This window comes from Lactuca virosa, chromosome 9 (genome assembly GCF_052849685.1).
Source record: "Lactuca virosa cultivar CGN04683 chromosome 9, Lactuca_virosa_CGN04683_v6, whole genome shotgun sequence".
Taxonomy (NCBI): Eukaryota; Viridiplantae; Streptophyta; class Magnoliopsida; order Asterales; family Asteraceae; genus Lactuca; species Lactuca virosa.
The window spans coordinates 222,697,473-222,711,218 of record NC_136434.1 but is presented as its reverse complement, the minus strand read 5'-3'; the positions used below and the strand labels follow the sequence as shown (position 1 = coordinate 222,711,218).

At 34.4% G+C, this 13,746-nt stretch overlaps 1 protein-coding gene across 1 annotated transcript; it reads right to left on the bottom strand.

The window, feature by feature from the left end:
- Positions 1–8,080: 8,080 nt before the first annotated feature.
- On the bottom strand, positions 8,081–13,477 carry LOC145138285 (enhancer of mRNA-decapping protein 4-like). The gene is made up of 11 exons (XM_079072383.1): positions 12,421–13,477; positions 12,288–12,337; positions 12,060–12,216; positions 11,759–11,977; positions 11,497–11,625; positions 9,650–11,413; positions 9,452–9,571; positions 9,187–9,357; positions 8,925–9,089; positions 8,707–8,832; positions 8,081–8,621 (listed from the first exon to the last, which is right to left on the bottom strand). The coding sequence occupies exons 1-11, from the start codon at positions 13,198–13,200 to the stop codon at positions 8,316–8,318; spliced, it is 3,987 nt and encodes a 1,328-aa protein (XP_078928509.1). The 5' UTR covers positions 13,201–13,477; the 3' UTR covers positions 8,081–8,315.
- Between the last annotated feature and the right edge of the window lie 269 nt (positions 13,478–13,746).

The window sequence follows — 13,746 nt, the reverse complement described above, 5'->3', positions numbered from 1 at the left end:
TTCTTTCAGTGAACTTCTGCATTCGAGGTGAGTCTTTTCACTGTTCTATGGGTCGAAGGCACCAATGTCGGCCCATTTGGTTTATGTATTGTAGGAAGACCCGGGGGTAAACCTTGCAGTTTGTATGAAAGACCAGGAGGCGGCTCCTGGCAAATTGTATGCAAGACCAGAGTCTAAACTCTGGTAGTTAATTAGTTAACTTGTGTAGATTGTATGCTAGTTGCCTTTGTGATGCTTGTACGGAAGACCCGTAGGTGGCTCCTAACACTTGTCTGTAAGACCCAGGGTTGTGGCCCTCGGCCTAGCAAGGAAGACCACGAGGAGGCTCATGGCATAATAGCAAGACTATGGTTGGCACATAGCACTTTTATTAATTGATTGGATATGTCTGATATGTTTGGCTCATGGTTACGTATGGTATGTGGTATTTTGGGGAACCCACTAAGCTTTATGCTTACATTTTGTGGTTTATGGTTTCAGGTACTTCCGGTTCGAAAGGGAAGGGCCCGACTTGATCGCAGCGCTCACACTTATGTTTTTCCGCAAGTTATGATTTTGAGAATTACTCTGATAATTGTTTTAATTTTGAATACCTTAATGTTGGATAAATGTAAATGGATGTTGAATCTATATATATTAAAAATGAAATTTTTACCCTCGATTTTTGGGATGTTATAGAAATATATTTAGTTTTAGCCAAAAAAAATCATCATGATCATGTAATAAACATCAATATGATTTCCGTAGATATAAAGAACACCTAAATCTGACTTCGTATGAGGAAGTTATGATTTTTCAAAGTTTCGATGCGACACGGTACAATAGTATGTGACATGGAAATCGAAATTTAGATCGGTTGATTGTTAGCCAAAACAATGTCAATGAGAGTTGATGATCTCATAAAAATGAATTCGTCAATACAAAGACAGTCGAGAACGGAGTTCGTATGAAAAAGTTATGATTTTCGCACGGACTTTAACAGTCTAATCTCTATAAAAATATGAATTTAAAATATAGTAAGAATTAGCTTTTGAGGTCTAAAATAAAGTTTTAATGCTCGTCAAGAGGGTTTCGGGGATATAAAGAATGTCTAAAACGGAGCTTGTATGCGAAAGTTATGGCCTTTTGAAGATCTCAGGAAAATGTTTGTTGTAATGATGTGGCAACACCAGAGTGCGCCACGTGGCCAAATGAGATCCAGACTCTCTACCTAACCTGCCGACATGGCACCATGAGAGGCAGACACGTGGCACCGCTACGTGTTGACACGTGGCAATGTCAGAGATGGTGGGGGACATGGTGATGTGGCCCAACGGTTCAACGACACGTGGCACCAACCCAAACCAGACATGCCAGCCATAGGTGCAGCGCGCCCTGATCTGAGGTGCGTCGCGCCCCCTGATGTCCTATAAATATATGCTTAATCCCTATCCATTCCATACACCAAACTTCTTACATCTCTCTCTAGTTCCAATATTTACAAGGTTTTTTAGGGTTTTGAGGAATTTCATTCTAGCAAGGTTCTGAGGCATCGGAGAGCCCAGAAAATAGAAGCTTTCGGGTCAAAGTTCTGCCCGCGTCTTTCCGGCTTTTCGCCAAAAATTATGTAAGTTAAGTTTCACTTACTATGCTTTAAGTGTAACTTATATTTATATTCATAGGCGTTATTATAAATGTATAAATAAGATTTATCAGTGATTTCAGTCATAATACGTGTTGATATACTTTTGGAAATGATGTCCAAGTTAGATTTAGTGAGGTGTTTAAAGTGGGATTTCCAAACAGTATACTTTGTATACCAAACTGACCCTACCTCTGATATGATCTTACCTAGTTGTTCCTTATTTGATAAATCTCGAAGTATTCATTGGGATTAGTGAATGATCTAATTTTTATCACCAGACTGTCATAGAGGTTAATAAGTTATAGTATTATAGGTTAATACTTGTTAGGCGCGTTGCTCGCTAGTTGGATTGCCCAGATAAATGTTAATCGCCAGAGTAACTATCCAAGGGAGTTACCTCATTATACTATGTATTACAATATATGTCCATGTATGTTAGGATATAAGAGCTAGTAGAGTAGAGCCAAAAGTATAGTCTTTATGTGCTTTATGCTTGTGTACTTGAAGCTAGTAGAGTACAAAGTATAGTCTCTATGTGCATGCACTAGTAGAGTCGAAAGTGTAGTCTCTATGTGTGCAAATGTTGTTATTCGTTACGGTTAGAATAAGGTTTGACGACGGAACGACGACAGGTCGGGAACCTATAGACCCACATGTTGATGACGAAATGGCAGGTAGGCCATAAGTTTAAATACACATATTATTGGTGGATCGACGAAAGGTCATGAGCCAATCGGTGGATCTGCGAGAGGTTGTGAGTCGTTGTTTGTGTGCATTTGTATGTATTCTGATGTAGGATATTTTGGAGAACTCACTAAGCTTCGTACTTACTCAGTTGATTATATGGACGACGATGAGTTCAAAATAATGATAACATCATTGTTTTATGGCAAATAATTGGTGATAAAAGACTATAATCATTAGTTTTATGGAGTTTAATGACATTTATTCATATTCATAAATTCAAACAAGAAATTTCCCGATTTTTAATAAAAAGGTAAAAGAGTTGAAATATATATATATATATATATATATATATATATATATATATATATATATATATATATATATATATATATAATAAAATAAAATAAAAATAGGATTTTTTTTATAAACTACGCAAACAGTATGACTTTTCTGGAGGTAATCGGGTAAAAAATAATGTATTATAAAAAATGACTGATTTTATTTTATTTTATCCGGTAATTGGAACTTTTTTGTTAACAAAATAAAATTTGAGACTTTTGCTTAAACTCGACAAAAATATTAGGAATTTTTTGGAGATTTCACTTCTATAACTTGAAATATGGCTACACTGATATCACTGTTAGTTTATGTTTTCTCTACAAAATAAATTTTTCTTGCCGTCCTTTTAAATTATCAAATTTTATTAAATACTCGAAGAATAAATATTACAATTTCAAACAACTAAAACATTTGTAAAAAATAATTTATATAGCTTATTTTATTATAGTTGGTTATTATGTTATATAATCACTTTCATAAACATTTCTACACACTTTTACAAGTGCTTGACTTACAATTGTTGTAAGAGATAATTACTTAAAAGTATATAATTTATTTTTTAATTTGTACACATTTAATCACGTGTTTTTTTTGTCCATATTTTCTAATTGAACTTGTTTGAACTGTTCAAAAAACATCCTTATGACTTGCAATCATCGGTTTAGCTGGTTTCCGACGTATTTGACAGCTCCTGCGAGGTTCCGGTCATCAAATCCGACGAGTCTCCAGCGTTCAAGGTTTATGTTCTCTCATTCTCTCTCTTTCTTCTCTTTTTCTCGTTAACTCAAGAACTCCAATACATATATCATATTTGTGATGAACACACACATACATATAAATCATATTATTGTTCAATGTCTTCAACCTCCAAGCCACCATTATAATTGATTTCTAGGGTTTATGATTTTCAGTTGATTGTGTTTGATGGGGATTGAAAGGTGGTATGTGTTGTTCCAGATTTGATGTTCATCGTCTTCAACCTCCAACCCAGATATGATCATTGTCTTCAACCTCCAACCTAGAACTGACGTTCGAGTATGAACACATACACACGAACACTTTTGAAATCGTTTGATTTTTGGGAAGAAGAGGAACACGATGAAGATCTACAAACCTTGAAGATCATTTGATTTCTGGAAAGAAGATGAACACACACACACACATCGATTTTTGTTCAAGAACACACACATGATTTCTGTTCAAGAACTCACACATGCTTTCAAAACTCAAACAAGAACAAGATGCTCTGATCAATTTCAAATAAATAGATTTGATGTGTGTATGTGTGCGTTCTTGTGTTTTTATTTAAAAATCGAACTCTAGTGTGATGTGTGTGTGTTCTTGAGTTGTTCATCTAAAAATCGAAACTTTAGTTGTGTATGTTACAACTAGCCGAAAAAATCATATTGTTGGAGACTCGCCAGAGAAGATAAGCGAAGTCTCGCCAAAGATGCAAAGACCGTCGGAAACTTGCTAAACTCACACCAATCGGTCATAAGGGTAAGATATGGACAAAAAAAAACAAATTAAATGGGCAAATATCACTACAAGAATATAAGCCTTTAGCGGCGACACTTCTACTGGCGACATGGACTTTTAGCGGCGACAAATGCTAGAGTCGCCGCTAAAAGTTCATGTCGCCGGTAATAGTGTCGTCGCTAAAGGCTTATCACCCGAATCTGCATTTTCCCCCTCTGTTAGATCTTAGCCTTTCGATCAAGTATCTAATCTAACGGTTGGGGTCCCTTATCCGCACAAACCTAATACCGGCGATATTTGTGTCGCCGCTAAAAGTCTAAAACGTCGCCGCTAATAGTTACCTAAAAAATGACGCGGTACCCTTCCCTCCAGATTGTCGCCGCTATTGACTTGATTCGCCGGTAAAGCCCTAGTTGTCGCCGCTAAAAGCTCTCGCAGATTAAAAAAAACGCACGCAATTGCTCATTTCTTCCCATTTTCATTATGTTTGCTGCTGCTATACGCTGCGCCTCTTCCAAGTTCCCCCAATTTTGTGTTCAATTAGTTGATTCCAACAACATATCTCCCCACATTGTGTGAGATTAGGGATCAAGGGTGGTTAGGGCTTCTTAGGACCGATTTCTAGCTCCATCTATTGAAGAAAGGTAAGTTGAATTTCTTGTATCTCTTTGTATTTGTATGTTAATTTCGATTTCTAGCTGCATTTGATGATTAAATTGCAAGAAATTGTTCAATTTCAGTGTTTTTGGTGGTGCTGTCTTTGGGTTTACGGGTGAGGGTATTTTCGGGTGAAGACCAATTTTTCCGGCTACATATCCGTTGATTTCCGCCACTACAGGTTCTATTATTTCAATTTTTTGTGAATTTGGTATTTGTATGTGAAAATTATGTGAAAATTGTGTGTATATTTGATATTTGTATGAATATATGTGAATTTGGTGTATATATGCCAATGTATGTGTGCTTGATGTATATTTGGTATATGAGTATTTGGTAGAAGTATATATATGATGTTATTATCTATATATATGTGAAATTATATGTGTTTGTTATAAGTAGGATGTTATTGTGTGTGTATGTGAATGTATGTATGTTTGTTGTAAATGTGGTATATGAATGTGAAATTTGTGTATTTGGTATAAATAGGATGTTATTATCTATATATGTGAAATTATGGGTATTTGGTTTAAGTAGGATGTTATTTTGTGTGTATGTGAATATATTTGTATTTGGTGTATATGTGGTATATGTATGTGAAAGTATGTGAATTTCATGCTCTTATGTATTATGTAAAAGTATGTGGTTTTGGTATAAGTAGGATGCTATAATTGAAAAAAAAAATAAAAAAAAATATTGTTATAATTGAAAAAAAACACAAAAAAATGTTATAAAATTGTTTAAAAACTTATATACAAATACTAGAAAGTTTCTAGTTTCTTCCCAAGCTAACCCCAAATTAACCAATAAGTTCTATAGTTAACTTATAATCTTCAAATTAACTTATAATGTTATATTTCTATAGTTTCATATTTATATTTTCATGTCTTTTTTAGTTTTTAAATATTTTATTTTGCAACATATTTATACAATGTTATAAATAATATATATATATATATATATATATATATATATATATATATATATATATATATATATATAATCTCGACGGTAAAAAAGAACAACACAACAACATAATATAATTGTTTAAAGTACAATCGTATAATTGAAAAAAAATGTTATAAATAAAAAAATATATATAAAAATGTATAATAGTAAGAAATGTTTTTTTATGGATATATCAAATTATTAATTTTTCTTTATTTAATATTTTATTCATTAAAAACTAATTGTTAAACATATTAAAAGAAACAAACAATTTTTTTTTCAATAATCATGGGTATATTTGTACATCTAGTATAAATAAAACAAACGTGTGGAAAAAATTGATTTGTTGGATCTTTGACCCTTTTATTTAATACTTACAACCTTTTCCTATATAAATTACAAGTAATTGTAATTCAAATTAATTAAAAAAAACACATCAATAAAAAATTTTAATTTAATTTTTTTTATTTTTTTATTTTTTTTATTCTTTTAATTGTAAAAAAAATGTTGATTGAAAAAAAAAAACAATGCTAATTATGTATACTAAAAACAACGTACTTTGGTTTTTTGTCTTAGTTTAAAAATAGTAATCTACTTTAGCATCGTAAAATGCATGTTGATTTGGTAATTTTGGTTTTGTGGTGATTATTTGCTAAAAAGTTTGGTAATTAGGTTTTTGTCCCAAGTGCAAAAAATAACAACGTACTTTGGTTTTTTGTCTTAGTTTAAAAATAGCAATCTACTTTAGCATCGTAAAATGCATGTTGATTTGGTAATTTTGGTTTTGTGGTGATTATTTGCTAAAAAGTTTGGTAATTAGGTTTTTGTCCCAAGTGCAAAAAATAACAACGTACTTTGGTTTTTTGTCTTAGTTTAAAAATAGCAATCTACTTTAGCATCGTAAAATGTATGTTGATTTGGTAATTTTGGTTTTGTGGTGATTATTTGCTAAAAACTTTGGTAATTAGGTTTTTGTCCCAAGTGCAAAAAATAACAACATACTTTGGTTTTTGTCTTAGTTTAAAAATAACAATGTATTTTGATAGTTTTTTTTTATGTTTGATAATTTAACTTATAAGTTTATATATGTTGTTATTAATTATGTAGTTGGAAAATCTTCGTGCAATGTTCAACGACCCGGCATGTAGGGATGAGCTTTATTCGTTTTTTCAATCCCAAAATAATCGAGGAAACGATGGGAGCGAAGATGATGGTATGTAGGGATGAGTTTTATTTGTATACGTTGTCACGCTTTGCTACTTGGTAGATTGTAAAACTTTGGTTGTTTTTTGTAATTATCGGCGACACTAATACCGGGCGACATTATTACTTTTTATATTTAATCGGATATTATGACTTTTGATATTTAATTAATTATAATCGGATGTTTGTTTTGTAATTAGCATCGACACTATTATATTTGATATTTAATCAAATGTTGTTATGTAATTACTGAGGACATTATTACCGGCAACCAAAATCGTTAATTAAAAAAAATTAAAAAAAAATGAAAATTGTTATTACCGGCGACAGAGTTATTACTGGCGACACACCTCATTAGCGGCGACAGGGTCATTAGCGGCAACAAGTTGATCAATGGCGACGAAGCAGTAGCGCCGACTTATTCGCTGTCGCCGCTATTACTATTACCGGCGACAACTTGACTTATTACCGGCAGCTTTTGTTGCCGCTAATGATCGTTTTCCTTATAGATATAAACAAAAAAAATCAGTGACTAAATATGTACAAATCAAAAAGAAATACATTACCATTTTAAGTTATTATAAAATACCCTATGATAATCACGTCCTTGTTAAAAAAATGGTATGCATTTATTTTTCTTGTAGTTTGAACTTATTATCTATTTATCAGAAAATATGATAATCAATATTATATTAAACTTAAGAATCTAATTATAAAACTACATTTACTATTTTAAACATCTACATTATTTTTTCTTAAATTTAAAATACAGCACTCATGACATTTTTCTCTGTGAAGATGTCAATTTACAACAAAACAAATTTGAGAAGCAACTTTTTGTAAAAAAGAAAAGTTAGACAAATGTTCCAAAATATGAACACAAATCATGTTTTACAGGATTAAGATTTTTCCTTAATTTTCTTAATGCTAGCTAAACATAGACTTTTAGACTACTATCATTGTAATCATTAAAAAGCTTAAAACAAACTTAACATTTTTCAACTTTTGTTAAAGAGCACTAAGTTATTTGTTTGTTGTCTTTTAAAAATGCGAGTTTTTTAGGTTGATCCAAACAATTTGAACCATAAAGTGTAGTAGTAGTATTAAACCTCAAAACACCATAAAACAAACAAAAGAATAACATTTCTCAAAACTTTGGATTGAATAAAACACCACCACATACAAAGTACAAACAACCTCTACAATAAAGATTCATTACATAAAAAACAAATGTACAAATTTTGCATCAACACAACCTAAAACAAACAAACAAACATCCATCCATAATATAGAAAGAAGAAGAAGAAGAAAACAACCCATTTCATTACAAAATTCTAAAACTTTGTACGAATATATAAATGGAATTTTACTTACATTACTACAGGGTCCTGAGTGTGGAGTTGATAAGCTTGACAACAACACGTATGCTTGAAAGCTCTGAAACTGAAGTAGTGGGGAGACTTAGTTGATGGTTTAAAATGGAGTAAACTTGCTCAAATATTGGTCTAACATGCATTGCTATCATCCCATCTGATGGCTTTATGGCTACAACCACATCCATCATCCATGCAAGTTTCTTTGATGTCTCGTTCCCAATATCACATGCCAACTGTTGTACCAATGACAAAAGTACCCCTTGACTCAATGGCAAAGGATTCCTTGCTAATAACCCCTGTAAGTCAACCTAGTAATTCCCAACAATCAAATATTAGAAAAAGCATAAAAAGATTTTTTCATTTTTCAGATACAATTAAACATATATTATATACCTGAGTGCATAACCATGACACAATCCAAACATCACTTCTTTGAAGAGCAGAAGTGAAAGCCTCCTCATATTTGTGTTCATATACCAATCTAGATAGCTCTTTTGTTGGATCCAATGGTGCTTCCATCTATTTTTTGTATTATTGAATAATTCAGATATTAATATATATTATAAATAAACAATTTAAAATGATAACAAAAGAGGTAAACTAAAACTAACCTTATCATGGAAACTGCCTAAAGGTCCATTGCTGATTTGGGAGATCAAAGGATTCACTGATTCCGAATTTGCCCCTGCAAGTGCAAGAGCTACCAACTTCCTTTGACCATCAGCCAGTTCACCGCTTAATGTTTGAGTCATGGAGGATGCTGAATTTATCGCGTCCTGTCAACAATCAAAAGGGTAAAATAGTAAATAACAATTACAGAAAGAACAAAAAAGAAAGTTGATGACTTTTTAGTTTTTAGTTTTTAGTTTTTACCCTCAGAGCAATTGCTAAAGGAGAATGAGTTGACTCAGTTTGCTGAAGAGCTGCAGCTGTGTGTTCCAGCATTCCCTTTTGAAAAGATGCATCAACTTGATCAAACATGGCCTTACAAGACATCTCAAAAGCAGGGACTACAGAACCCTCCATACTTGACTTAAGTGCTTCCTGTAATATAAGAAAAAACAAAATTAATATCTTTGAAAATATGTTATTAAAGTATCAAATAAGTCAACAACAAATTAGCTCTCATAAGTCATACCTGTAATGCTTGTTTGCCAGAAGTTTGAAACTGAGTTTGGATTTGTCTTGCAACAGTAGCTTCAAGTTTAGAATTAACAGATTTCTCAAGTTGGTTTACAGATTTATCAGCAACACCTCTCTGAAAGTTGAAATTTTTTTAATCAGATTTCTATAATTTGAAATGTTTTAAAAAAGAAAAACCTTTAATGTCTGTCACCTGAAAAGCCTCTGTGATGGCTGAAGCCACTGTTTTCTCAATAACTGGAGAAACTGCACGAACAACAGCTGTCACAAGTGCAGATGTTTCTTTCTTCAACATTTTCTCCCATGTTACAAGTAACTCCTTGTAGCCATTTGTAACCAAAGCTGAGATTTGTTGACTTCGATCTCGGTTTGACTTTTCCTGTTTTGCAAACTCTTCTTGTGTTTTAACCCAAAGAGCATCATAATTAGTTTTATAAGTTTTCTCCATGCTTTTTCCTATGGATGCCTCGATTTTTCTACCTTCTTTTGTGATTGATGATGTCACCATTCCTGGAGTCTGTTTTTGGATTTCCTTTTGGTTGAGTAACACCTGAGTGATGGTTTCTTGCATGGAATTAAGTTGTGAAAGTATGGCTTCAACAGAGGGAACACTTGAAGAACTGATTCCTGGATCATTAGAAGAATCTGTTGAATTAAAAACATTTAATGGACTTGAGTTTGATCCTTGAACATTCTTTCCCTTCTGTTTTTTCCCTTTTCCAGAAGATGAAGTCACTTGGGGAGGTGTCACTATCACTGTCTCAACTTGTCCTGAAAGATCAATTTTTGCATCTTGAACAACTTCTTCAAGTCCACCTGAAGTTTGACCTTGACCAACTGTTTGACTTTCTCCAGGATTATCAAAGTATGTTTCCACACGCCGAAAATCTGATGCCTGTGATGAAAAAGATTTCTCCATTTGCTCTGAAGCAAAAGCATGAAGCTCTGTTTGAGAAACAGGTTCAAGGTTTTGACTTTTTCCAGTTTCACCAACAACTTGGACTTCCACCTCAGCATTTTGTGAATCAGGGTTTAGAATCACATCCTGTATGTTTGCATCCACATCATTCTTTTGCTCAGAAACATGACTTATTTCAGAGGACAATGTTGCCATTAATTCAGCAGGAGTTACCAAATGAGTTGGATGCTTAAACTTTCCACCATCTTTACTTTCATCAATTATTGAATCATTAGACATGTTTGAATGAGCAGCATCCACTGAGTACTCAATAACTTTTGCCTCATCATGGATGCTGACTGGACTTTTCAAATCTGAAAGTTTTCTTGACAAAGTAGGACTTGATGCAACAGGAGGTGTTTCAACTGAAAGAGGAACTTCAGGTAAAGAAGAAGTTGAGGGTTGTCTCAAAATAGAACTCCCATCAGAATTTGATACAGAAACAGGCAGGGGTATTTCAGTCTTATTTCCAGAAGCTGAAGCTTCCAAACCAGTTATAACTTCAGCATTTGGTGCAATTGCATCACGTGAAACAGTTGAATCTGATCTCTCATATGCAACAGAAGCAGCAACACTATCGATTGGAGGGGGTAAACATTGAGACATGTCCAAAGCATATTGCTGAATTGCTTGTGTTTGGACACAGTAAACCTGAACAATTTGTTCTCCATGAGGTAACAAATCACTAGTACCTGTGAAGCTTAATATTGGCATTGTTACTGTAAACTCTGCAATGTAATCCATGTGAGTAGCTTCTGGATTGAGACCATATTCCAAGTGGACAACATAAATAGCATTTTTCTTTGCATTTGCTAGTAAGAGAAGTCCTGCTTGAGATAATGCAACCACTTGATTAAAGAATGCATTTTCAACTCTAGCCTCAGATGAACTCTTCAATTCCAATGTTTGTGAACAATGCCATGAGTCAGCATCACTAGGAAGCAACCATCCTTCTTCACTATCAGAAGCCCATATTTTTATTTCACGATTCAATGGACCCTGTGATTGTATCCAGATATCAGAATGAATAAAACATGTCAAAGAAAACAAAAAAGTTTGAAACTTTGGTCAGAAATTATTACCCCTGTGATAAGTATGATGTGATCTGGGCGTTGAGGAGCAGTTAAGAATGTGACAGAGTTGACAGGTAGACCATCATGAGGCCTCAAAACTGCAATTGGAGAGGACTTGCGATCATCCCAAATCTTTATCTGTTTAAGAAAATTTTAAAGAAACATTACTCATTTAGTTGTAGCTACATCATAGATTGGTATATGTGATTATGTAATGTGTATATGTCAAGGGGATGAAATTATGAAAATGAATGTTGAGATGTTAACTAACAGTTCCATCTACTGAAGCAGAAACCAAACGGGTAGTCATCCATTGACACATTGATAAATCAGTCACTTCTCCATCATGACTACCAACAAACTGAACTCCATTAATCAACTTATCAACAGGGCATTTGAGAGGTTCTTCTGCAGAGTACACTTCACCTCTCCCAACCTTTGTAGTATCAATTCTCAACACACGTTTTCCAATTCCTACAACAAGAACTTCCTGCAACACATGAAATCATGCATCAAGTTTAAGTTTTTTGTAATCTGTGAAAGCACATAAGCAAGATGGGAAAAGGATTTACTTGTTTGTGACAGTGCCAACAAACTCTGGGATGAACAGATTCGCCTTCTCCTACAATCTGAATGGCAACAACTATCTTCCCGGTGATCTGTGGCTTATCCTCTTCATCTGTGCCTTCTGTAATCTTCCACACATAAACACGTCCATCTATACTAGCACTGGATAAGATAGTTTTGTTATAATCCAAACATAGAACAAAAGAAGTTATGTGCATTAAGAAAGTTCTTACCTAGCTAGAAGATGAACATCCTCGGCGAAGAAAACCATATCTGTAACCCTCTGAGAAGGACAGATTGTTTAATTGGATCAATGAACATATTGGAAGCAGGATTATACTAAACTTAAAAAGGAGAGTAACAAACCTGAGCAAGACCTTTAAGCAGTGATCTTAAAGCGGTGTTTATATTAAGAACCCTGATTGCTCCCAGTTTCAAACCATAACATATATAGGTCTTGTTAACAGCAATCTGACGACCCACAACGAGACCAGGATCAGACCCATACTTAGTAATGGGAGTGACCTCAAGTTGAGGTTGAACCTCTCCAGGCAGCCTAACATCTATATCATATAAAACACGATCACCGCTCAAATGACGTCCCTTTGGTAGCTTACTGCTAGGCATCCGCAATGGACCGGAACCAGAATGCAATGTAGGAACCAACGATGACGGAAGCATGGGATTAGTAGGTTGAGGCATAGGCATGGGTGATTGTGACGAGGTATCGATGGTGGTTGGTGGCGGAGCGCTTAAAAGAGCCATCAATCGGGCACCATGGTTAGGGTTAGGGTTGTTATTAGGGCTAGGGGGTTGGAGAGGGGGTGTAGGATAAGGAACGGATCGCTGGTGTTGTAAGTTAGAGGAAGGCATGGGGTTGTCCGGTTGAAAAGGGGGTGATGGGATATGGAATTGAGGGTGGTAAAGAGGGTTGGTTTGAGGAGAGTATGAGTAAAGCGCGCCGCTGACGGTGGGTGGAGGATACGAGGCGGCCGAGGACGGTGGAGGATAAGGGATGTTAGGGTTTTGGAAGGTGGTATTAGGGTTTGTTGTGATTGGTGGTGGGGAAGAAGAAGGGTTGAAGAATCTTTGAACATCGAATGGTCCTCCGCCTGGTTGTTGGTTCTGGTTTCCAGGGGAAGCCATGAATCACCACACCCAGTAAAAGTTTGTTCTTAAATCGAATGAAAATGTGCAGATTCAGATCTGAATACGAAATTGGAAGAGGGGTTTAGGGATTTTGATGTCAATCGAAAGGGGAAATGGATTGGATTTGGTTGAACACTCTCTTCTATGTGTGCGCTGTTGTTGAGTGAGATTATGGGAGGTTGGCGGTACGACTTTTGGGAGACCAGGCCCATGAAGAAGAAGAGGAAGAAGAAGGTTTATTTCTTAATAATTTTCTCTTGATCGGAACTATTGACAAATACACTTTTTAGTCCTTTAGTTAATAGTCCTAACAATTATCAACTCGTTGTAATTTACAAACCAAGTCACTTTAACCATTAAAGTTTTGGGATATTGAAATATTTGTAATAAAATAATCACCTTTTTTTATAAGGGAATTGATAATTTCATCGCACGTCTATAGATTTTATAAGAAATTGGCAATTGTATCGATAGTGTAATTAATAATTTAAAGGTCGGCAAGAATCTTGGGTTTCTATTTTTGTTCATCCCAACATGAAATCA